Source organism: Arvicanthis niloticus, chromosome 12, assembly GCF_011762505.2.
Source record: "Arvicanthis niloticus isolate mArvNil1 chromosome 12, mArvNil1.pat.X, whole genome shotgun sequence".
Classification (NCBI taxonomy): Eukaryota; Metazoa; Chordata; class Mammalia; order Rodentia; family Muridae; genus Arvicanthis; species Arvicanthis niloticus.
The window spans coordinates 41424838-41449923 of record NC_047669.1 but is presented as its reverse complement, the minus strand read 5'-3'; the positions used below and the strand labels follow the sequence as shown (position 1 = coordinate 41449923).

The following is a 25086-nucleotide window of genomic DNA, read 5'->3' as shown; positions in this document are numbered from 1 at the left end:
ATTGCTTTCATGGAGTCCCACAAATTTTGATATGATGTGTCCTCATTTTCATTAAATTCTAAAAAGTCTTTAATTTCTTTCTTTATTTCTTCCTTGCCCAAGTCATCATTGAGTAGACCGTTCTTCAATTCCCATGCATATGTGGGCTTTCCATTGTTTTTGTCATTATTAAAGACCAGCCTTAGTCCATGGTGGTCTGATAGGTTGTAAGGAATTATTTCAATCTTTTTGTATCTGTTGAGGCCTGTTTTGTGACCAATTATATGGTCTATTTTGGAGAAATACCATAAGGTGCTGAGAAAAAGATATATTCTTTTGTTTTAGGATGAAATGTTCTATAGATATCTGATAAATCCGTTTGATTCATAACTTCTATTAGTTTCATTGTATTTCTGTTTAGTTTCTATTTCCATGATCTGTCCATTGCTGAGAGTGGAGTGTTGAAATCCCCCACTATTATTGTGTGAGGGGCAATGTATGCTTTGAGTTTTAGTAAAGTTTCTTTTATGTACGTGGGTGCCCTTTCATTTGAGGCATAGATGTTCAGAATTGAGAGTTCCTCTTTGTACATTTTTCCTTTGATGAGTATGAAGTGTCCTTCCTTATCTTTTTTGATTACTTTTGGTTGAAAATAGAGTTTATTTGATATTAGAATTGCTACTCCAGCTTGTTTCTTGGGACTATTTGCTTGGAAGATTGTTTTCCAACCTTTTACTCTGAGGTAGTGTCTGTCTTTGTCACAGAGGTGCATTTCCTGTATGTAGCAAAATGCTGGGTCCTGTTTATGTATCCAGTCTTATAGTCTATGTCTTTTTATTGGAGAATTGAGTCTATTGATATTAAGAGATATTAAGAAAAAATGATTGTTGCTTCCTGTTATTTTTGTTATTAGAGGTAGAATTATGTTTGTGTAACTGTCTTCTTTTGGGGTTGTTGGGAGATTACTTTCTTGTTTTTTCTAGGTTGTAGTTTCCCTCCTTGTGTTGGAGTTTTCCACCAGTTATCCTTTGAAGTGCTGGATTTGTGGGAAGATATTGTGTAAATTTGGTTTTGTCATGGAATATCTTGGTTTCTCCATCAATAGTGATTGAGAGTTTTGCTGGGTATAGTAGTCTGGGCTGGCATTTGTGTTCTCTTAGGGTCTGTATGATATCAGTCCAGGATCTTCCAGCTTTTATAGTCTCAGGTGAGAAGTCTGGTGTAATTATTATAGGTCTGCCTTTGTATGTTACTTTACCTTTTTCCCTTACTGTATTAGTATTTTTAGTATTTTTTCTTTGTTTTGATTTACATTTGATGTTTTGATTATTATGTGATGGGAGGTATTTTTTTCTGGTCTAGTTTATTTGAAATTCTGTAGGCTTCTTGTATATTTATGGACATCTCTTTCTTTAAGTTAAGGAACTTTTCCTCTATAGTTTTGTTGAAGACATTTACTGGCTCTTTAAGTTGGGAATCTTCACCCTCATCTATACCTATTATCCTTAGGTTTGGCCTTCTTATTGTATCCTGGATTTCCTGGATGTTTTAGGTTAGGAGCTTTTTGCATTTCGCATTTTCTTTGACAGTTGTGTCAATGTTTTCCATAGTATCTTCTGCACATGAAATTGTCTCTTCTATCTCTTGTATTCTGTTGGTGATGCTTGCATCTATGACTCCTGATCTCTTTCCTAGGTTTTCTATCTCCAGGGTAGTCTCCCTTTGAGATTTCTTTATTGTTTCTACTTACATTTTAGATCCTGCATGGTTTTGTTTAATTCTTTCACCTGTTTGGTTGTGTTTTCTTGCAATTCTTTAAGGGATTTTTGTGTTTCCTCTTTAAGGGCTTCTACCTTTTTACCTGTGTTCTACTCTAATTTTTTGAGAGTGTTATTTATGTCCTTCTTAAAGTCCTCTATCATCATCATGAGAAGTGATTTTAATTCTGAATCTTGCTTTTCCGGTGTGATGGGGAGTTCAGGGCTTGCTATGGTGGGAGAACTGGGTTCTGATGATGCCAAGTAACTTTGGTTTCTGTTGCTTAAGTTCTTGAACTTGCCTTTCGCCATCTGGTTTAGTTTAGTGCTACCTGCATTCATTGTTTCTGACTGGAGCCTGCCTTTCCAGTTATCTTGCTTGTGTCAGAACTCCTCAGGGTCCAGATGTCTCTGTGATCCTGTGATTCTGAGCTCCAGCTGCTCTGAGTGCAGTGGCTCCTCTAGGATGTCTCAGGATATGGTGTCTGCTGCTCTGAGTTCAGTTGCTCCTCTAGGATGTCTAGGGATGCAGTGTCTTCATGGAAGCAGACCAACTAGTTGTCTGCCTCAGCCAAAAGGACCAGGCAAGGGGCTGAAGGGGAGTGGTATTTTTCAGGGGTGGGGTTTGTGTGCCTGGTGGGTCAGCCTGAGCACCCCTTGCTTCTAGTTGTAGCTTTGGGGTGTAGAGTAGTCGGCAATTGTTCTTACCCACTGTTCTGAGTTCAGTTGCTCCTCTAAGATGTCTCGGGATAGGGTGTCTTCACAGGAGCAGACCAGCTAGGTGTCTGCCTCAGCCACAAGGACCAGGAGAGCCATTTATCAATTCTTCATCTTAGAGCATAAGCCATTGGTGTCCTGATTAGCAACTTTTCCCCTGTGCCCATGTGTTTGAGGCTCTTCCTCACTTTCTCTTCTATTAGTTTCACTGTGTCCGGTTTTATATGGAGGTCCTTGACCCACTTGGACTTGAGTTTTGTACAAGGAGATAAAAATGGATCGATTTGCATTTTCCTAGATGGTAACCTCCAGTTCAACCTGCACTACCTGTTGAAAATGCTCTCTTTTTTCCACTGAATGGTTTTAACTCCTTTGTCAAAGATCAAGTGACTGTAGATACGTGGGTTCATTTCTGGGTCTTCTATTCTATTCCATTGATCTTCTTGCCTATTCCTATACCAATACCATGCATTTTTTTTTTTTTATCACTACTGCTCTATAGTACAGCTTGAGGTCAGGGATGGTGATTCCCCCCAATGATCTTTTATTGTTGAGAATAGTTTTTGCTATCCTGGGAATTCGAAAATTGTTCTTTCTATCTCTGTGAAGAATTGAGTTGGAATCAAAATTTCAACTCAATTCTTCACAGAGATAGAAAGGGCTTAGTTCTTCTTATCACTGAATAATCTTGCATCATCAGCCCATACCGCCTTTCTTATGTATTTGCACACTGTTAAAGACATCAAGGTGGTTCCCAAGTGTTGGCAGCCATGAAACAAAATGGTTAGTAATATTCATATGCAGGTTTTCAAGTGGATAAAAGTTTCCAATTTATTTAAGTAAATGTCTGTGAGCACAAATCTGGATCACACAGGGAGAAGCTTCCAATCTGTGTTCCGAAGCAGCTGCATGGTCATGAGAGATTCTTGTTGCTTCACAGACAGTATTTTACATTGTTAGACTTTTGGATTTAGCATATTTAAATAAGTCCATACTAGCAAAACATTGTTGTTCTCCATTGTAACTCCCCATTGAGCATCTTTTTCTTTCATGTTATTTGTGATCTGTATATTTTCTTTGATGAAATGGATGTTCATCTATTACTCAGTTTTTACTCACTTTTCTCTTGTTGATTCCCAAATTTCTTTAAATATTTTAGTGACAAAAATCTTTGTCGATTTTTTTTGCAAGCATTTTTTCATCCATTCTTTTAGTAGTTTTGCATAGGCAGTATTTCCTTTTAATGACATCTAGTCCACATACCTTTTTCGTTCATGGATTGTTCTCTTGGTATTTGTATCATTGGGATTGTTTAAAGGAGAAGCGTATGGTTTGTAATTAAAGGGGGAAATACATTACACTGGATTAATGATTGAGAGCTCAGAAATTCAAATGCCCATTCCTATGCTGCAGAGACAAAACATCAGTGCCTGTTCGGTCTAAGAAGATGTGAACTTCAGAGCAAGAAGAACCAGTGATGTAGTCTGAGTCCTCAGGGGAGGCTCTGGGTGAGTTTGTACTGGGCAGATGGAAATGTTGGAGTTGAACACCACAGGCAATAGCTACAGCAATGGGCACCACTGCTCAGGAAGAACAACGCTTGTGCTTGCTAACAAGCTTCCTTTTTTATTCCAACCTAGATATAGATCCACACACTGTACATCGGCTGTTTATGAATGTTAACTAGATGCAAATTATCCTGAGAAGTACAGCCTTTGCTTGCCATAGTTGAACACTGAAATGAGAGTTACATCCTGAGACATAGGTAATTGAGACAAGAGTAACTTATGTCCGTGTCTCTACTAGAACACATATTTCCTTAGTTTCATTTGTTTCTTTATACGTCATTGAGTTTGTTACCATATTGTGTATGGAATCTAGGGTCTGAAATGCAGAGAAGCAAGTACTCTATGACTGTACTGCATCCCAAGCCCCTCACTTGTTTTTCTTATATTTTGAGACAGGAGCTCACTAAGTTTGCAAAGCTAATTCACTCTAATTCACTCTGTAGCTGAACTCAGCTTTGAAAGGCTTTTCTTTTTCTTTTTGTGCTGGCTACTTATTTTGTCAACTTGACACAAACCTAAACATATCCTAAAAGAGGAAATCTCAGTCCACTACTTCTGTCCAATTACTTCCATCAGACTGGCTTGTATGCATGTCTGTGAGGCAACATTTTTTTTGAATAATTTTATTTATTTACATTTCAAATGGTTTTTCCTCCACAAACTCCCTATCCCCCTGTGTCTATGAGGGTGCTTCCCCACCCACCCACAGACCACCTCACTACACTGGCATTCCCCTACACTGGGGCATCAAGCCTTCATAGGACCAAAGGCCTCTCCTCCCATTGATGCCCAATAAGGTCATCCTCGAGGCAATTTTTTTTTTTAATTAATGAATGATGTTGTAGGGTCAAGCCCACTGTGGGAGGTACCACCCCTGGGCATAAACTTGCTCTGACTTATATAAAAAAGCAGGCTGAGCAAGACATAGAAAGCAAAGCCATAAGTTTCTCCATGATTCCTGCCTCTGTTTTCCTTGAGTCCCTACCCTGACTTCCCTCAATAATCAACTGTGACTGAGATGTGTAAACTAAATAATACATTCCTTCCAAGTGACGTTTGGCCCTAGAGTTTATTATAGTAATAGAAAACAAACCAAGACAGTTTGGGTTCTTTGGTTTTTATTACTACTCTTTGTTGGTTTTTTGGGGGGGAGGTGGGGCTGAGGTTCAATTTATAGCCTTCTGCATGCTGGGCATGCACTCTACCACTGACGTATGCACTCTAGTCCTACCTGCCTGTTTGTTTGTCTTATATTCTGTTCTGAGAAAGGCTCTTGCTGCTAAGTTGCACAGACTGCCCTTGAATTTGCAACTCACCTGCTTCAGCCTCCTACATAGCTGAGATTATAAGTCTGAGCTCAAAGCTAGAGCAAGTTGATTTACCTGTGTACATCTGTACAGGACAATGCATTTTTTATCTACTACGTGTTGAATTTGTCTATGAACAGAAGTAAGTAGGGAAAAGTTGTGTAAGCATTGTATGTGTGCGTAAGACTGAGTAGATATGGAAGTCATATTCAGAGTGCCAAGACCTGAACATTTAAGGTCTTGGATGGAGCTATTTGAACTTCCACTGAATTTTTCTAAAGGTTAAGCATCTTACAGAACAACAAGTGTGTTTAAATTACTCTGACACCAGTCAGAGAAGAGTATATTGTCCTTATTTTTCTGAAGAATTGGCACAGTTGAGTAATCTAAACATAGTTACTCAGTATTTAGAAACATTGATATTTGATCCTAAGATCAGATTAGGTAGCTGTTAGAACTTATTGTGTAATTCTCTGCTACTCTTGAAAATATTTTACTGTGTTGATTTGTGTGTGGGTGTTTGTGTGTGCCACAGTACATGTGGGAATACTGGAGGACAATCCGCAGGAGTCAGTTCTTTTCACTGACCTTGTGGGTACCAGGAATAAACTCAGGTCATCAGCCTTGGCCATGGGACCTTTACCTGCTGAATCTTCTCTCTAGCTCCTTCTTTTGCCCCCTCACCCTCCCCATGCAGTAGATAATCAGAAATTATTCTTCTTAATTTGAAGTAACCTTGTACCACAGACAAGTTTTTATCCCAATTCATCTCTCTTTCCTTCCTTCTAAAGCCTTTAGTAGACTCTATTCTATCTATTCTCTACTGCTCTGGGGGTCATCTTTGGTGTACTCCACAAATAAGTGAAATCATATGGTATTTTTCTTTTTATGTCTATCCTGCTTCTTGAGTCATGAAATCTTATGGGTTCACCCATGTTGTTGCAAATGACTGGACTTCTTTTCTAGGTATTATTCAAGATATATATATATATATATATATATACATATATATATATATGTATATATATATATATGTATATATATATGTACATATTTGTGTATATTTGTATATGTACATATGTATATGTATATATATACATGTATATATATACACATTTTTCATTTATTTTATTTATCTATTTGGATATGTATGTCAGTATGTACACATAAATGCAAATGCTCATAGAGACCCAAGAGAGTCAGATCCCCTGGAACTGGAATTATAGGTGGTTATGAGCTGCCTGCTGTGGGATGTGAGACTTGAACTCTGGTCCTCTGTGAGAGCAGTGAGCACTTTTAGCTGCTGAGCCATCTCTTCAGTCCCATTTTTATCCATTCATATGTTGAAAGCTACTTAGGTTGATTTCATGTCTGAGCTACTGTGAACGGGGCAGCAATAAACATGAATGAACATGTCTCTTTGACATACTTATTTTCACTTTATTTTACTATTTATATTTTGCTTTAGCTTACTTCTTTTAAATATACACGTAGCGTGGGATTAGTGGATCATATAGCCACATGGCTTTCTATGATGTCCATTCTAATTTACATTCCTGTCAATAGTACATAAGGGTTCCCCTTAGATCACTATCTGTCAGGATGCTGCTCATGCGCTGGGTCATCTTGGGTCATCATTCGCTTCATTGCTTTACAATGACATTTTTTACTATATATTCTTCTAGGATAGAGCCTTGTCCCCATTTTAAGTGTGCCAGCATCTTAATTCTCACATAACCTGTGGCCATCCTGTTACTAAGAAATACATAGTTCTTCAGTGCTGCTATTTTCACCTCTCTGGGGCCAGTAGGAGCTGTGCCTATTACCTAGTAGGTACCGTGAGTAGCTGAGATGCTATTGTGCAATACAGGCAGTGGTTATGCTAGTGTTCCATATTCTTTGAGCCATAAGTGCTGACCTATAGTAGTTCTTGTTTCTTTATTCCTATAGCTTCAGTGCATCTATGACTCAATTCTGACACCTGTGGCAATATTCTTCTTGAGGCACCTCACATTAGGAATTAATTTGTCTCTTCAGAACTTCCAGCATACAATTAAATATCATTGTTATAATTATTTTTATCTTCTACTTATTTTTACATCCCGAAAGAGAGGTTGTGTGACCCACAGAGCAGGTAGCACATGGCTCAAGCTAGGATCCTGGTAGGTGGGAGGCAGGATGTTCACAAGGGTGTGTTTCTTGGCTTTAACCGCACTGTGACACAATGTGAAACTTAACTGCTTGACTTCGTGCCGGAATGACAAGCACATAAGCTTAACGTCAAAGCAACAGGAGGAGGCAACATTAGATAGAGAGGCATTCAGCAGCTGCTTGTCCCTTTCGACTCTGGAGCCATTCATTATACATCTGGGGAGAAGACAATTGGTTTGCACTTGACTTTGAGCACAGGGTTAAGGTAAGGATAATTTAAGAAAATTTCTTCAAAGTAGTTTACATTGGGAAGGTGAAATGCTGATGTGGAATGATGGATGATCAAGAAATTTCAGAGCTACATATGCCTGCATCATTTTCTTTGAATGAGGTCAACAGCAAAGTGAACTTCAAGAAATAGCCGTGTGTGTGTGTGTGTGTGTGTGTGTGTGTGTGTGTGTGTGTGTGTGCATGTGTATGTGTGTGAATTAGAAGTTACAAATGTGTTCTGAAATATGAATAACTAAGACACAAATACTTTTTTGGTTATGGCTCAAGAAAAAATTGTAGTTTATCTTAGGTCTTATAATAATATTTTCTTTATATTGAAATGAACTGTTAGTGATTCTACCAAGAAAACTGTTAAATCCCTTACTCTTGGCTGAGTTTCTTCTCTTTTTTCTATTCACAGGGCAAGTCTGTGGTTTATGTGGCTGTCACACATGTGCTTTACAATAGAACATTGTCTCTTAAGTACTAGAGTTTAAAAACATCTCTTTTTGGTGCTAAGTGAATGTGAGTAATGGTGTGTGTGTCTGTGTGTGTGTGTGTGTGTGTGTGTGTTGCCAATAAAAATGATCTAGTGGAAAATAAGGAGGGTGGTTGTTTTTGGTTTTTTGTTTGTTTATTTTGTTTGTTTGTTTTTCTTCTTTTCAGCCAAAAGAATAATATTTGATGTTGCTATGAATGATAGGTCTCTTTGTATGGGAGAAGAATCTGAATTTTAGAATGAACCATATATGGAAGGCAGTGATTGAACTTGCAGATAGAAGTGAAAATCAAGAGGAAGGCTTTTTATTTTCTGCCCCTTTGATTACCACTGGCTAGCTGGCAAGTTCAACTTTGTGAGTGAGGAAGGAAGCCCAGTGTTTCTTGAAAAAGGTGCTTGTTTTGGAGGTTTAGAGCTCATGACATTGCTGTTGTACTAGGCTTTCACAAGGAACAACCAACATTAGTAGGTATCTCCAGACCAGGAAACAGAAGATAGATGGTTTTATAAGATAAAAGCCAAGAGAAGTATTTGAGGTTATAGGCATTTTTCCTCTCTAACGTGAAAGTAAAGTGAAATTATTGCCAGTTTAATCGCTAGGAATGACTGTGTGTGTTGGGTCCTTTTGCCGGGCAAATATCTTGATTGATAGGTCTTTATTTTGCTGAGTCTTTTTAAAAACAGCAACATCTGAATCATCAAGTTTTTCTAGAATAAAAGGACAGTGGCACTAAAGCTGAAGTAGGAAGGACTCATTTCTTTGCCCTCTGTGATCATCCTACATCCATTTAAAACATTCTGTGACTCTTCATTTATTACATTTCTTATTATTAGCCCAAGAATGTGGTAGAATGCAAAGGCCCACTTACTCTGGTCATGGAGGCAAGTCAGGATGACTGTATGACCTAGATTTATACCAGGAAGGCTTGGATTTTAAAATTCCATGTGAACTATTACTCGTTTGCTTGTATGTTAAGTATTTTCAGCAATTCTAAAGCTTGACAGCAGCTATAATGTGCCCTGTATCCCCCTCTTTGGGATTATCTTACATTCCCAAATATGCTGGGGCCTCAAGATAATACAACTGATCTAGGCTCTTTATTGCTTAAACTTCCTGATGTCTTCGTATGTAGTGAGACTTTCACAGCACAGTGTCGTAGTCATACAGATGAAAGAGAAGAACATGTCTTGTACAGCTAATCACAGAAAGGAGTCATTCAAGGGATGATGCTTTGAGAAAGTGCGACAAAGAACCTTCTCTGTTTGGATCAGGCAGGATTGATCAAGCAGATGGCATTGAAGTGGCTAAGGAGAGTCACCTAAGTTGGGGACGGTGGAGAGTTGATATTAATCATCCCAGGTGATACTTTTCAATAACTAATTCATTTTTAGGAAAATAGTCAACGTCCAAGATGATTTTTATATTTTTGGGCAGGGGTGAATAGGAATGAGTGTCGTTAACCAATAGGTAACGAATCAAGTTTCTGTCTCACCTTAGGCAGATAGATAAAGCTGACTTGTTCTCTTTGGGGCATGTTGACTATGAGACGGCCTTTGAGACATCAGAGTAGAGATGTTTTGTGATGAAATGATCTTGTTTGTAAGACAAGCTGAGCGAGTCCTGTCAATTTAGATGTTTGTAGTATTAGATACTATCTAGGGTTAGAAGGTAATGACAGCATAGGTTTAAGATTTCCACTTTTAAGGAATTTATTCAAATACCATAGAAAAAAGACCCCAGGAACTCTCCCTGACAGTAACAGAAGAAAAGTTAGGAGCTATACACTTAGGCTTGCCAAAAATAATTCTGTAGAATTCCTTTTGGTTTTTCATAGTCAGTATCCAAGTAGAAATCGGTATCCATGTTATCGTTTAATTTTTCTTTATTTAAACTTTTATTTTTGAGATTATTATATCATTATAGCATTTCTTCTTCCCATTTGCTACGTCCAAACCCTTCCATATACCGTTTTCCACTCTCCTGCAAACTCAGGGCCTCTGTTTTTCACTAATTGTTCTTACATGCATATGTGTATATGTATATGTATAGACATTTATATTCCTAAAAATAACCTGTTCAATCCATGTAATGCTTCTTGTGCATATGTTTTCAGGGTTAACCACTTGGCACTGAACAACCAATTGCTGTGCTCTTCCCTGGGGACATCATCTACTCTGCTCCCAGCTTTACTTAGTTGCCTCTGGTTCTCTGAGTAGGGCTGAGGTCCAGTGGACTTTTCTCTATCACTTCTGCATATCCATTGGTGGTGTCTTTGTTCAGTGCACATTCGAGCAGTCCTTCAGTCTTTCTACCTGTCACTTCTCTTTACCTTTTTGTTTTGTTGCCATAACTTCTGGTATCATGGGGTTCATGTTACTTTTATGTTTTTTTTTTTTTTTTTTTTTTTTTTTTTTTAGTACAGTGGTTCTCCACCTTCCTGATGCTGTTCCACTTTAATACAGTTCTTTATGTTGTTGTGACCCCTCCCAACCATAAAATTATTTTTGTTGCTACTTCATAACTATAATTTTACTACTGTTGTGAATTGTAATGTAGCTATCTGACATTTCTGATAGTGTTTGGTGATCCCTGTGAATAGATCATTTGACCCCCAAATGGGGCATGACCCACAGGTTGAAAACCACTGCTCTACTCATTTGCAGTAAAGGATAGCATAAGCTGTTTGATAGTAACATGGGTTAATTGTTTAGAAGTGGCTATTATTATTGGTGCCATTTTACAAAGGTGGAAACTTAGACACCCAAAGGTTAATAACTTACCAAAAGCCACAGAGGTAACAAGTGATAAAGAGTTATTCAGACCTACCCTCATTTTTAAAAGTTTAGAATCAGTTTTAGTTGATATTAGGGGAGTACAATGTGTGGAGAGTGTTCCATGATGCATTTGTGGGTTGTAGAATCACAAGGGTTCTAGGGTCCAACTCATGTGGTCAGGATGGTGTGGCATTTGCTTTTGCCCCTGAGCCATATAGTCCTGCTCTCTCTCCTTTTTCACCCATAATTTTCACTAAATATATTATGGGTTATTTGAAGACTGTACTTTTAATGTCTGCATAACTTCTTTAAGCATTCTCTTCATTCTTTGACTTATGTATTGTTTTTATTTGATCTTAATTTTCAAAAGCGTTAGTTTTAATCCAGAATCTTAAGTTTCTAGAAACTCCTAAAACAAGTTTAATATATTAAAAAGGAAGAAAATGTTTCAAGATCATTAAAACATACAAAATTCTTTTGTAAAAAAGGAGGGGAAATGTATAGGCTGGATGTATTTCTGAATTCTTCACAGCAGTATTTCCCAATTTTGTATAGTTGTCTGAACCAGACAAACAGCAGAATCAACAGTACATTGGGGGTGCGGGGTTAGGTTGCTAAATGGGAGCTCATCAGAGAAGAAATTTCATGTATCATTAAGGTCTATATACTCTTTTTAGTAACAAAGAACTGCAGTTAGATGTCCAAAACATGTTAAATAAAGTGTATGGTCCAAACTATAGCACAGAGTGAGAGGTAGGACCAGAACCTATACTTAGCACAGAGTGAGTGTTAGGGCCAGAACCTATACTTAGAGATGTGTGATGTAGTAGAGATATAACTCTTGGGAGGTTTGGATGACTGCAGGGTGCATGAAATGAGCGAACACAGGATACAGTATGTGGGTCAGCTTCATGGTTTCCTTTAGATCAACCCTTTAAGTCAGAGGGGAATAACCCAAACTAAGAGCTCCAGTATTCACTAAATAAATAAATAAATAAATAAATAAATAAGGATTCCAGTCTCCCTATTCTAGGAATACTGTGAAATCCTCCTCGTGAGTTTGCTTGGATCTGACTCTGAGATGTGCAGGATGATTTTGGACTGTACTTTCACTGTTATGTTAAAAGTAAAATAAATATACTTGAAAGAAGGACTTCCCAAATACGTAAAAACTCACATTATTCAAGACTGCTTTATACCCTTAACTGAATCTAGATTGTAGTTCTGTTCCTTAGTTCGACTGTAGCAAGAATGTGAGCAAAATTTATGATGTGATTGGGTTGGTGCCCCTCAGGCTATGTCGTTCTAAAAGTAAACCTCAAAGTTTCAGTGGTCTACATTAATCAAGGGACACACACGCACCCCTACACATACACACACACACACACACACACACACACACGCATGCATGCACGTAAATATATGCAATATATGTGATTCAGGCTGGCTGCCCATCTTTATGCAATAGAGATGTCACCCAGCAGTAACTGAGGCAAGACAACTAAGTCATTCAAGTAGACTTAAGTGACTCAGCTTGAAAGTGACACGTGCCAACTCCTTGCTTTTCAACTAGCCAGGGTTACAAACACGGTTCAAATCCAGCTGGATGAGAAGCCTGGAAGATACACAGAAAAAGAAGAACATATAAACACTTCATGAATCCTACCAGTCTTTAAAAAGTCTTGATCCTTGATCCTTTAGAATTATTTACTTAAAAATCTATAGGCAGTATCATCTCTTTTTAAATTTTTAAACTTACTAAAATTTTAAACTTTTAAAATTTCTCCAAACTTCCATGTTGTTTTCTTTTATGCTTAAAGGGCAAGTATATGATATAGTAATATTATATTTAGAAGAAATCAAAACGTTCTGCTTATCAATTGTAAAATCTCTATAGGTCATTTAAATTCTCCAAACCCACTTCTCATCTGAAAATTGGATAGCGATTCCCCACCTATGTGTATATTTCAAAACTAAGGGTACAGATGACATTTAAAACACTTGACGTGCCTAATATGTGATAAATGTCAAAGAAATGCAAGATTTTTGTTTTATTTTTAGTTAAATTGCCAATCTTATAGTAGGTTCTACAATATATTCATACCCCTCATACAGCATTAGTTTTGGTGGAGACATCAGATAGTTTTGCTAAGTTTAAGTGAAATGTCTATTTATTTTCTTATAGGTCATGGGGAGTTTCAGAGGTCATGCTCTCCCTGGGAGTTTCTTCATCTTCATGGGTTTTTGGTGGAGTACAAAGTCCATTCTGAAATCTGTCTACAAAAAGCAAACTCGGACCTGCTACCTTAATTCTAAAACATTATTACGTAGAACAGAGATTTGGGAAGGAGTCATTGTGCTTTTAATGGCTTTTACTGGTAAGTAGACCATTCATGGCTGTATTCTGTTTGCTCCTTGGCAGTATTTCATGAGCCACTCCCCCCCCCCCAAAAAAAATTCAATACAAAATTGAGATGTACAAAATGAATTTTGTATTACTATGTTGCTTAGTATTCAACCCAATTACAGTTTACAACTGTCATGATCTTAGAAAGTGATATTTCATAATTATTCAAAAGCCTAATCTTTAACAAGTTAGTATTTAGTTTGTATATGCAGTCAAGTGAATTTCCTTCCTATCAGTGGAAACCTATGAAATAGTTTGATACAAGGTGTTGTGATCTCTCAAAGAGTAAACTCTAAGAAATCATTTTGTAAATTATACTTTACTTTATGACTTGGTAGTGATTTACTTTATATTTTGTAAAATAACTAAACAGTCATGGGAAGCCTCCAATAACAAATCATGTACAGATGATACAGAGAATTAGGCCTGAAGGATATCTTGCTTCATGTATATCCATCTTGTTTCTTGAGTTGGACAGAGTCCAGGTACTTTTTAACTTCAGAGTTTTCCCTTGTTATTGAACATTCTGTAAACAGGTTCTACATCTTTACAGGTACTGCTGTAGCTGCTCTTTTATAAAAGGCAACACTTCTAATTTTCCCACTGAGTCTTTTCATTCATGTCAATAGAATTTTGTTATGATCATCAAATTGCAAAGTAACCATTTCCAAAGAGAGGACTTTTCTTTCCCATTCTAGAGGTTAACAAGGCAGCATGTCTAAGAGAAAAAAAAAACTATCTACATGAATAATTAATCATGAACCATCTCGATATCATTCTTAGTTGGGGAAACAGCTAATTCTTTATCAATTTTGTCAGGAATCTGGGATTTTGAAACAGCTGCCTAAGCATGCAATATCTAGAAAAAAAGGAATCATCCTTTATTAGACACATTTTGGAGATCCAAACCCTCAAATAGTGATGAAATTAGAACCAATCGTCAAACTGGAATTACCAATGTTAAGGATATGAAACAGTTGCTTGACTCATTTGTCTATGTGTAGATGAAACTGGTTATCCAAACAAGTACCTAAAATTTTGAATCAAGTCTAAATCATTATGGCTAGGCATTTGATGGAAAGTTCAGAAGGAAGAATCAGCATCATAAGGTTGGAGTAAGCAAAGAGCACATGCTCCTGCATCTTCTCACCTACCAGGTAAAGTTAAGGAGAGGGTTCTAAAATGTGATATGTTCCTCCACAGGTGTAGCTGGGGAACAGTTTACCACAGAAGGACCCTCCTTGATCTTACAAAAAGATGGCCAGTGGAACCAGATCCTGGAATGGCACCACACAACCATGTACTTCTTCTTTGGGCTACAGGGTGTAACCCAAATCATATGTTTCACTACTAATGCACTTCCGCTTTCCTTAAGCAAGTTAATGTTATCCAACGCCATCTTTGTGGAGGGTAAATATGAGGAAAATACATTTCCTGATCTTTTTCTATCAGTGGGCACTGATGTAGTATTTTATAATAACACATTTTTAGTTTCTTTGTGTCATCTTGATTGACAGAGCTATCTGTCTGGGCCATAGTTGAATATATGTATGTCTAGATAAGATACCTATAGTCTTCCTTCTTTAAATCTTTACAGACTAATTTAGATCTGGGCAGACACAGACACTCAAAAAACTTTATTTGCACGTCCTCTCTGGCTTTAAAAGTCATCTGCAATGGGCACTTACCTGTCAGTTGTTGTGGAGTCTATCATTCTTTTCACTGCTAACAGTGAAAGAGGAACTCAGAGCAGTAGTGCATGAATTACTTGAAATGGAGCATCAACTCACACTAGAAAATGTCTACCAACGTCTAATGAGCTTTTCAAAGGCCAGAAACAGAAACCCTGCCAAAATGTGGTACGTAGTATCTAAGAAATGACTTCCTAATTCTGAGAGGTTAATGAGAACAACAGGATATTTCTTTCAGTTGGTTTCTCAGATTATCATAAGGGTGGCAGACGAAACAAACGCTTGATAATTTAAGTCTGTCTTTGCTGAATTACTAAAAGCAAGACTTCGACTTCATCTCATTCATCTGTACTTTCGCATGTTATGTCTCTCCACTGCAGTCATGATTATTATACATTATCCTGCACAGACAACGCTTTGGACAAGACTTGAAATTTTTTTGTGTTTTGTTAGAACACAAGACAAAGGTTGGGAGAAAGAAAAAGTGGGGATAGCTGTCGGGAGCCATAATGGGACAAGCAAATAATAAGCAGATGATCATCCTGAAATGCTTGCCTTGGATTATTATATAATCTGCGATGAGTGCGCCCCATTAGCAAGGCTGTGGTGGACATGATTTTAGGAAAGATTCCTGCTATTAATATGCTTTTCCCATTATTATTATTATTATACATATGCTACTATCACTAAGCAACAGCACTCTCCTTTGTAGCAGATCTCTACAGATCCACGAAGATGTACTGTCTTGTAGTGATGCTATATAGACAAATAGATGACTTCTTAAGTCTTAATGATGATCCTATAAGAATTCCTAAAATTATATCAGTGATTATTAAGCTCTTTTATATCGGGACTGCTATTAAGTCCCTTAGGCATAGTCGAACTGCAATGAGAACTCTGCCAGTCTCCTGAGTGTTATCAGTTAATTGCCCCAAGAGTGATAGTAACTGGACCTTCTCCTGCTTAGAGCACATTCTAAGAGGTCATAAAACAATTAGCCTAGGTTACTAGAGGGAATCCACAATTTATTATAGGTACCAGGACAGAAGAGAAAATATTGCCTGGGTTTATCTACACAAAACTTCACTAATTTCTTAAGTTATAGTTTCAAACTTTCTGCGAACCTGTGGAGCGAGACAGGTGATGAATGTCTAGCTAGATAATTACTCCTAATGGATATTCATGTAAACATTCTGTGTTGTAAACTTCTATTTCAATTTATGACTTGAATTTTGGTGTGAACTTGTGATGAACCTTGTAATATGTGACCATGTACTTTGAAAGATGTATAAGTTCTGAGGACAAAGAGATGAGAGTTCAGTTAGAATGGTGAGTTAGAATGGTGAGTTAGAATAGTTAGAATGGTCAGTTAGAATAGCGAGTTAGTTAGTTAGAGTGAGTGAGTGTGTGAGTGAGTCAGTTAGTTAGCTAGGAGCCCTTTGTCTTTTCCTTTTCTTCTACCCCTGCCTTAGAATTTTTCTCCCTTAGAATTTTACTTTGTTAGAATCTCTTCTTCTTCCCCACTCAGGACCTTTCCACTTTCCCCTCAGATAGCTTTCATAGGGTACTTTTTACACTTAATAAACTCTATAGCAACTTTTCTAAGTGTCTTTTCTTCCTGCAAGTTAGAGCCCAGCAGTTCCTGCTGAGATAGAACAAAGGCCACATTGCCTAATCCTCTGCTGTTAGGCTACAGGTGTTAATCACCCTAGCCTGCAGTCTCTTACCCTCAGAAGAAGTTTTTAGGATAGTACAAGGCTATTTACTTAACTCCTTGCTGGTCTTAGGGCCAGGATGCTGACTGCAGGTCAGGTACAGTAGCATAGGGGCTGCCTCAAGAAGAACCGGATGGTGGGAGGAGGAGGAGAAAGAAGAAGCAGCTGCATCTCTCTCTCCCCCTCTCACCCCCAAGCAGGGGGCGAGAGGGTTGCCTGTTCCTCTCCCCCCCACACACACACAGATAGCATTCAGAGATTTCTCTTCCTAAGAGACAGTGTTTACTCTCCCCCAAAGCAAAAGTACATTGCTATGGAAATCACTGGGGATTTGCTCTTTGGGACAAGTTTATGTTTGTATAAAATTCTATAGAGACAGTGTGGTGCAGTGGGAAGCCTTTGGCTTCATTAGAAAATATGTTTTGCCCCTCAATTAGCGTTTGTCTTCTACAACCACACACATGGTCGGGAGATGATTGACATTTTTGTACACCAACTTCTGGTCTTCACCACCGTATTGGCGGGTGTGGTTGCCTTCATGGAGTTCCTCACAAAGAACAATATACTTCTGGAGCTCCTGCGGTCCAGTCTCATCATACTCCAAGGAACATGGTTCTGGCAGGTGAGTTGAGATTTCTAGCTAACAGACCCAGTGTCATTTATCTGCCATTTCTAATTGATGAGGCATTTGTTTTTAATACTTCTCTTCTGTGAGCATCAGAGAGGTGATGTTCTTGGAGTAGCCTGGCAGTTCTAATGAAGAATACTGTCAGAGTAGCTGAGGAGGAAGTAAGTCGTGTGGTTCTTCACGATGGATCCACTTATCCTGTATGTCAAAAGATGGAGCTGATGATTATGGTTGTAGGTGATTCCTTCTGCTAGAACAACTGAGAGCCTGATGATCAAAGCTCAAAAACCATATGAAAGACAAAAGAAAGAGAGACAACTCTATGATGGTCACCATATGGGTTTTATGTCCATCTTATTTTATCTTATCTTTTTCCAGAAAATAATTATCTCATGTTATATCTTGTAATAATTTCTAGGTATGGGGGAAAAATCATGAAAATACAGCATGGGAGGGATTTGGGAATAGGAAGGAGACCAGAAGGTGGGCGTAAGGGCAGGACCAGAGAGGGAAGGGAAAGAAGTCACATGGTGTGAGTAAAGCAAACACCATAAAATGCTTAGGATTTTGTGACCAGTGTGGGGCCAACAAGATGGCTCAGTGGTGAGCAGTACGCATTGCTTTTGGAGAAGATAAAGTTTTTGTTCTTAGCATAACTTCAACCCCAGCTGTTTTTTAAGACAGAGCTTCTGGTCAAGTTGACCCAGTGAGCTTAGGCTTCTGTGTATAGTCTCTGCTTTGAGCATGTGGCAAAGACAGATAAGACAGAAAACGGCTAGAGAGACTTGAAAAAAGAACATGGAAAATCAAAGAGAAATTTAAAAACAAAATTTAAAAAAAAAATAGAAAACATACATCTATACTCAAGTAAAACAGACAAGAGTAGGGTATAAAGTCTTGCGGGCCAAAAGTAAAACAGAAGTGCATGGTGGGAGCAGAGCTGAGCTGGAGGCCTGCTGAGGCTAGTCCAGGGCAACTGTTGGGGTAAAGCCAGGCCTCTCGCACTGCTTGCCGCTGGTGTATGTGTTTTGTCTCTATGACTGTTTTCTTCAGATTAGTTTCTTGATGTCTGCAGAAGTTTTACATAACTAGTGTGGATTTGTTGAAATCTTATTTCACCTTTTCCTTTGTTGGGAGGCTGTCTTTCACTCCTTTTTCTCTATTTTGTTTTATATTTTTGTTTAGATGACAATTTCATTTATTTTTAACATCTTATTGACAAAACATGCCTTAGTTTATAAATACCTCTAGATATTATTAGTGTTGTATTTGTAGTGTACTTTCGTCTTTAATTCATGAGTTCTTTGACTTACATGGGGTTTTTCTGTTTTGTTTTAATACACTGGAGACCAAAAATATGGCCTCAAACTCAAGGGCATACTTCTCCTACCTGTCACTGACTTGTAGCTCTGTCTAGTAATGCAATTTTAAGTTTCAGAGTGTATCTTTTCTAAACATCATTCATTTCCAGTTTAGTCACATTGTAATCAGAGAATGTGTTTTCTTTGAAGGGTGCAAGCAGTTCCTTTGGTATGGAACAGACATCAGTATGAATTCTGTGTGCTTGAAAGGGCAGGTATCAGTTATTTGCTCAGTTCAGGATTGTATGTGTTGTCTGTCTTTCCATTACTGCAACAAATGCCTAAGTGATCAGTAACAGATAGAAAATGGTTATTCTCCAACATGCTTCAGAGGACCCAGTCTGTGATTTGTTAGGCCCTTTGGCTTTTAGGCTTTTGTGTGTGAGTACATCACAGGCATAATATGTTCAGTGAACACTAGCCTCATGGTTAGAAAGTGAAAGACAGAAGTAATGGCCAGGGCTCCACAATCTCCTCCCTCTGACCTAAAGGTTAGATGACTTACCAATAGTGACACCATGGAGTGCAAGCCTTTATTTTACCATATGGACCCTGAGAAGCCATGCATTTTTCAAATTGTAGTGTACATATATACATACATATATGTTTAATTTTATTAATGAGCTTGATATTCATGTAAAGAAAAACAGTAGGAGCAAGAGAGGAAACCCAAAGAGAGTTGAAGAAAGGAATTATAAGATAAAATTATAATTAATAAAATTAATATTTAGTTAATACTTAGTGATTAGTTCTTCTTGGACATAAAAAGAGGACAAAACTGCTTATTACTGTCACTTTGAGCACAAAAGTAATATTTTCACACTTCTTGAAAAGTTTAAAAAAAAACTCAGAACTATGAGCTTACAATTTCTAGGGATAAAATAATGATTATTTAGAAGTTACTTTTCAACCTACCAATATGTCTAAATTAGTTTCTTGTGTAGCCAGATGTCTAGCCTGAATATTGCCCTGGGCCCTTAAAGAAAAATGAACACTTTTACGACTGTAAATATACACTAACAAGAAATGACTGTTAAGCTACATTTTCATCCTTTGATTCCTCTGAAATTTAAAAAAAAAAAAATGCCTAGAAATTTGGGGAATGTCTGATGCTTCCATATTTTATTGGTATGTGCAGTGTGTGAACATTCATGCTCACATCTCTTTCCTAAACCAATGATATTGTATTGCGATTTGCTTTTTTGCCACATGTATCTCCTGCCGTGTGTCCATAAATGATGAACACTAGTTAGTAAATCATCTACAGACAGATGAGAGACAGAGCCACTTGGATGCTTGGAAATGTATGTATGGACATGTGAGCTAAATGTGGCAAATGTACAGTCTGGTTTTTTTAATAGTTTATATAGAAGTGATTCTGTGCAGACAGAAGAGAAATTCCCCTCTTAACCTATAAAAAGTTGTTTCTTTCTTAAACCACATGGTATTTAAACAAGTGTATTCATTGTCTAAGCCACTTCATGTAATTTAAAAACAAGATGAAAGTCCCTTGTGCCCTTCATTCGGTGATGTTTTTTTCTGTATCTCCCTGTGGGAGAGCAATTCAGAGGCTCACTTTGTATTTCTTCTTTTACTCTCCTCTTCTTCCTCAGAGTGTAGGATGAATGGGCAATGGGGAAGCTTTTCCTGTTGCCATGGCTTCTTGTCACTTTAGACAGATGTCTTTGTGTATATCCTAGCTCTATTTGTCCCCATGTCCCAAAAATTCCTCACAGGACAATGTCCAGATTCTAAGTCCAAACTGTAGCTCGTCCTTGTCTGGATATTATGAAAAACAAAATGACTAAGCAGTTAAGAGAACATCATGCTCTGGCAGAGGACCCAGGTTTGGTTTCCAGCACCCAGATGTAGCTCATAACCTTCTGTAATTCCTGTTGTTGATACTGGGCATGCAAGTGGTATTCAGGTATACATGTAGGCAAACACTCCAAATAAATACACAAAATAAAATAAATGTCTATTTAAAACAAAAGTCCATTCTAAAATGGCTAAATGGCTCACAGTTGTGCCCCAAGGCCTGACATTGTATATACAACCCTTGTTTGGACTTTTAATTTTGACATAAATGAGATTAACAAAATATGCAGTAATATAATTCATACTGTAAGCTATAGAAAACAGACCTCTGGGTTATTCCTTATCAGAGGAAAAAGTTAACTACTGCGTTTCTAACAGCAGTGAAGACCGAACTAATCAAAACATGGGATTTTCTTGGGGGACAGCATACAAAATATAGTAAAAAGAATTCCTTCATAGGTCTTTTCTCTTGTAATTTTCTGGTAGAAAACTAATTAGGAATATATATATATATATATATATATATATATATATATATATATATATATATAATTTTACAAGATGACTTGGTGGGTTTGTTAGTTTCTGGTCCTGAGTTACAATGTTCTTAGTTCACTTAAGTTTAGCTTAAAGGCCTAGAATACCCCTTGGCTTCCAAAGGAGCTATCTTCATGGCCCCTGTTCTTGGGTTGCATCTTGGCCTTTAGTTATATATGCAGCTTTCAAACACTAGGAGGTGAGGCTCCAGTAAAATATTCAGGAATACTCAACTTTTCTGTCCCTCCAATATAAAATAATAATTTAAAAGTTAAAAAAATCCTTTTGTAAAATGGTGGCTTTTATTTATCATCATCATCATTATCATCATTAATGATGGCTACCAAAGGCTTCTTGAGACAGTTTATTTGGGAGACTTCTAAAGGCGACTGTGGAGTCTGGGTAAAATGGTACATTAGAACCCAATTCTGTAAGATCCAGGAAAAGAGAGGAACGAGGTTAAAAACATACATAGGGACTCTGTCTCTAGTTGAGAAATGAAGAAGGAAAGCCTGCATGAGATTTTAGTAAAGACATAGCTAGGAAAATCCATCAGTCGGTCACCAACAGCAACACACTGCTTGCCCTGTTTGGTAGCTGAGTGGTGCTTTGTGTTTCTGGACTCTGTGTTAACAGGTCAGTGAGCTAGAGAGATTCTGGCCAGTCTACAAACACACAATAGGGCTGGAGGTACCGTTAATGGGGGAGACATCAAGCCCCTTAGATCATGGAGGTGGAGACACAACTGTGACAGGTTCCCTAAGGTTGAGATTCTCCATGGGAACATGGGAATAAATAACCCAACTGCCAGGGCTACTGACTCCACAGGAGAAATGACAGGTTAAAGTGCTCCAGGAATCTTGCATAGGTCTGTGGCCAGAAAGACAAAGTCTAGTGACAAAGATAGCTGTAGGAGGACAGGTGTGCTACACTTTCTCCGTGCCGAAAACACAGAACACCTCACATAGAAAAAAAAAAAAATGTTCAAACACTAGACAAGGAAGTATTAACTGGAAGATAAGGAGAAATTAGCCTGGGAAAGTCTAGCAGAAGGTGGAGTCCTACATCAAAACCTGTATTACCAGGTGGATGTACCAACCTGTGTTGTGTGAATTAATGACACTGGCAGTTTTAGTTTCACCTGCAGAGACGGATATCAAAGCAAAAAAGTGGGAGAGACCACATTCAACTTCACCAAGAAGTGATTCTGGGTAACAACACCTTCGTTTTGTTTCATATTTCATTCATCTATTATTTTTGCCTTTATCTTTTAGAATTTGAAGGCCTCTACTTCTGTTGTTGAGTTGTTCCAAGATAGCTTGTATTTCCACAGAAGAGTCTTTTACAACCATCCTTCCTCTGTAATATCATGGTTGTTGTCTTGCTTTTCTGTTTTTCCTCCCTTCAGCAAAACTGTAGGAAATAGCATTCTCAATAGTAATCTCGGGGTTTCTACTTAAGTTCCTTGTGAGAAGATATAAATTAACTTACTGAACCAAAACCTAGATCCAGAGGCTGGGGAGACTCTGAGGCTAAGAGTGTTTATTGTTCTTACAGAGGACCTAGATTCAATGGTTAGTTCTCACATGAGTCAGGTCACAGCTGCCTGTAACTCCAGCTCCAAGTGCCTGTATTGGAGGCATCTGGCCTCTTCAGGCACTTGCATGTATGTGTTCATACCCACACACATACATCATAGACACAAAAATTTAAAAAAATAAGATAAATCTTTTAAAAACCAAGATCGAAATATCTATGTCTCCAGAAAATATACTTCACTTCTCCTCCTCCTCTTCTTCCTCTTCTTCCTCCTCCTCCTCCTTCTCCTTCTTCTTCTTCTTCATCTACTTCTTCTACAGGCAACAGTAAAAAAAAAAGACACTGTCGAGATTCACTATTGTATATGTGAATATCTGATTGTGCTAGCATTTTGAAGAAATAATTCTTTGCTCTGGCTGGCATATTTCTACAAACTAATCATAAATATATAGGTTTATTTCTGGGTTCTTAATTCTATTTCATTACTTTGTATTTCTATCAATTTTATCAATGCAGCAGTTTTGATTACTATAGTTAAATAATGCATTTTAAAATGGAAAGGTGTGAGTCCTACAAGTTTGGTGATCTTTTCCCATGATTTTAAAAATGTAATGATGGATACAATGCAATTTCACATGAATTTTATGATCAGCTCTTTTAAAAATGTCTATGACAAAGCCCTATTGAGATTTCAACAGCCATTAGTTTGATTCGGCAGGTTGCCCTAGTGTTTTGCCATCTCAATAAAATTGAGAGGTGTAGTCTGTAATTAGAGATGGTTTTCCATTTCCTTGGGCCCTTGATTTCTTTTACCAGTGTTATGCAGCTTCTGACATACAATTTTTAAAGCTTCTCAACCTGTGTGAGTTCATATTGTATTTACATGAGCATGTGTAGGTATGGCACCTGAATCAACAGCAGTGCCTTGTGGGAACCAGTTAAATGTTTCACCATGGAGTTAGGTTTTCAGTTGTTCCTGGGTACTTCTCTTTGCTCAGTGTTAGTTTAAGCGCATTAAAGAAACTTACTGTGGGATTTCCATTGCTCATAAGTAAAAATATATGTGATGATTATGTACTGATTTTCAATTTGTAAATTTGTATAACTCCCTCATTAGCTTTGATAATTTGGTTGTGGGTTCTTTATGATTTTCTATGTTTCCGATCATATTATATATAAACACAGATCTTTCTTTTCCAAAATGAATGTATTTATTTTTCTTGATTAATTTTTCTGACTAGAATTTTCAATAATGCTTAATGGAGGTGATAATAGAAAATGTGTTTATGTTGTCCCTGATCCAGAAGAGAAAGTTCTAGCCTTTTACCAATTAGCATGACATTGTCTATGGGTTTTCATTTATTTTAAAAAGCATTTTACAGTCTAATTTTGAAACACCAGAGTGAGGCTGTACAGTGTTGGCATTATGCATCAATCTTTGTCATCATTGGAGTAAAATATGCTTTGGCCAACTGGTAAGTTAGTGATTTTTTTTTTAATAGATAATCCATTCCTTGGCATATGACCATCAGGATTTGATAGTATCGGGGAAAGGGGATGACATCTGTATTGTAAATAAATAAAATATCCAATAAAAAAGATTCACAGAAATGCAAAGTTGGACATGTTAGAGATGATCTAGTGAAATTGTCTGGTTTTGTATGTAGGAAACCTCACTATGTGTTTATGTATATTCAGTTGACAATGAATACACTTTAGATTTCCATGAAAAAAAAAAAAGGCTTGATAGTGTTGGACTTCAAATTCACAAGGAATATTTTATTCTTACCTTCTTATAAGACAGACTGGGGATTTCTGAAAGTGAATCCAAGGCCAGAAATGACCACTATAAACATTTTGAAATTTGATAATTAAGCATGCTTAAAATTATTCTTCCAAAGTATGTCTTGGTAGAGAGTGACTACAATACTGAAACATACAGAAAACCTGACATTGTGTTTGTGATGTCTCAAATTATGGGAGTCATAGTAGTTAGCAAAAATTTTAAAATGAACCTTCTTTGAGAATATGGTTGGTTATTTTAATGTGCACTTGTTTTGAATTGCAGATTGGTTTTGTTCTGTACCCCCCTAACGGAAGCGCTACATGGAACCTGTCAGATATTGGCAATAAAATGTTTCTCTCAATGTGCTTTTGCTGGCATTATGCAGCAATCTTGGTCATCTTTGGAGTAAAATATGCTTTGGCCAACTGGTAAGTTAGTAATTTTTTTTTTTGATAGATGATCCATTCCTTGGCATATGACCATCAAGACTTGATAGTATTGAACTTCAAATTCAAAAGGAATATTTTATTCTTACCTTCTAAGACAGACCAGGGTATTGGGAATTTACCTCTACACAAAGA

The 25086-nt window shown here is 37.4% G+C and overlaps 1 protein-coding gene across 7 annotated transcripts in view; it reads left to right on the top strand.

Annotated features, from left to right (window-relative positions):
* Positions 1 to 25086, top strand: part of Tmem45a (transmembrane protein 45A) — a 74124-nt gene that overhangs the window by 44660 nt on the left and 4378 nt on the right. For 4 of the 7 annotated variants that reach the window (XM_034514725.2, XM_076943025.1, XM_034514726.2 and 1 more), the window contains 4 exons: positions 13209 to 13401; positions 14634 to 14840; positions 17274 to 17458; positions 24788 to 24933. In XM_034514725.2, the coding sequence (XP_034370616.1) occupies positions 13209 to 13401; positions 14634 to 14840; positions 17274 to 17458; positions 24788 to 24933 (731 nt within the window). Of the gene's footprint in view, positions 1 to 3866; positions 3962 to 13208; positions 13402 to 14633; positions 14841 to 17273; positions 17459 to 24787; positions 24934 to 25086 lie in introns of all 7 variants that reach the window. The other 3 variants (XM_034514728.2, XM_076943027.1, XM_076943026.1) reach the window with 1 other exon arrangement.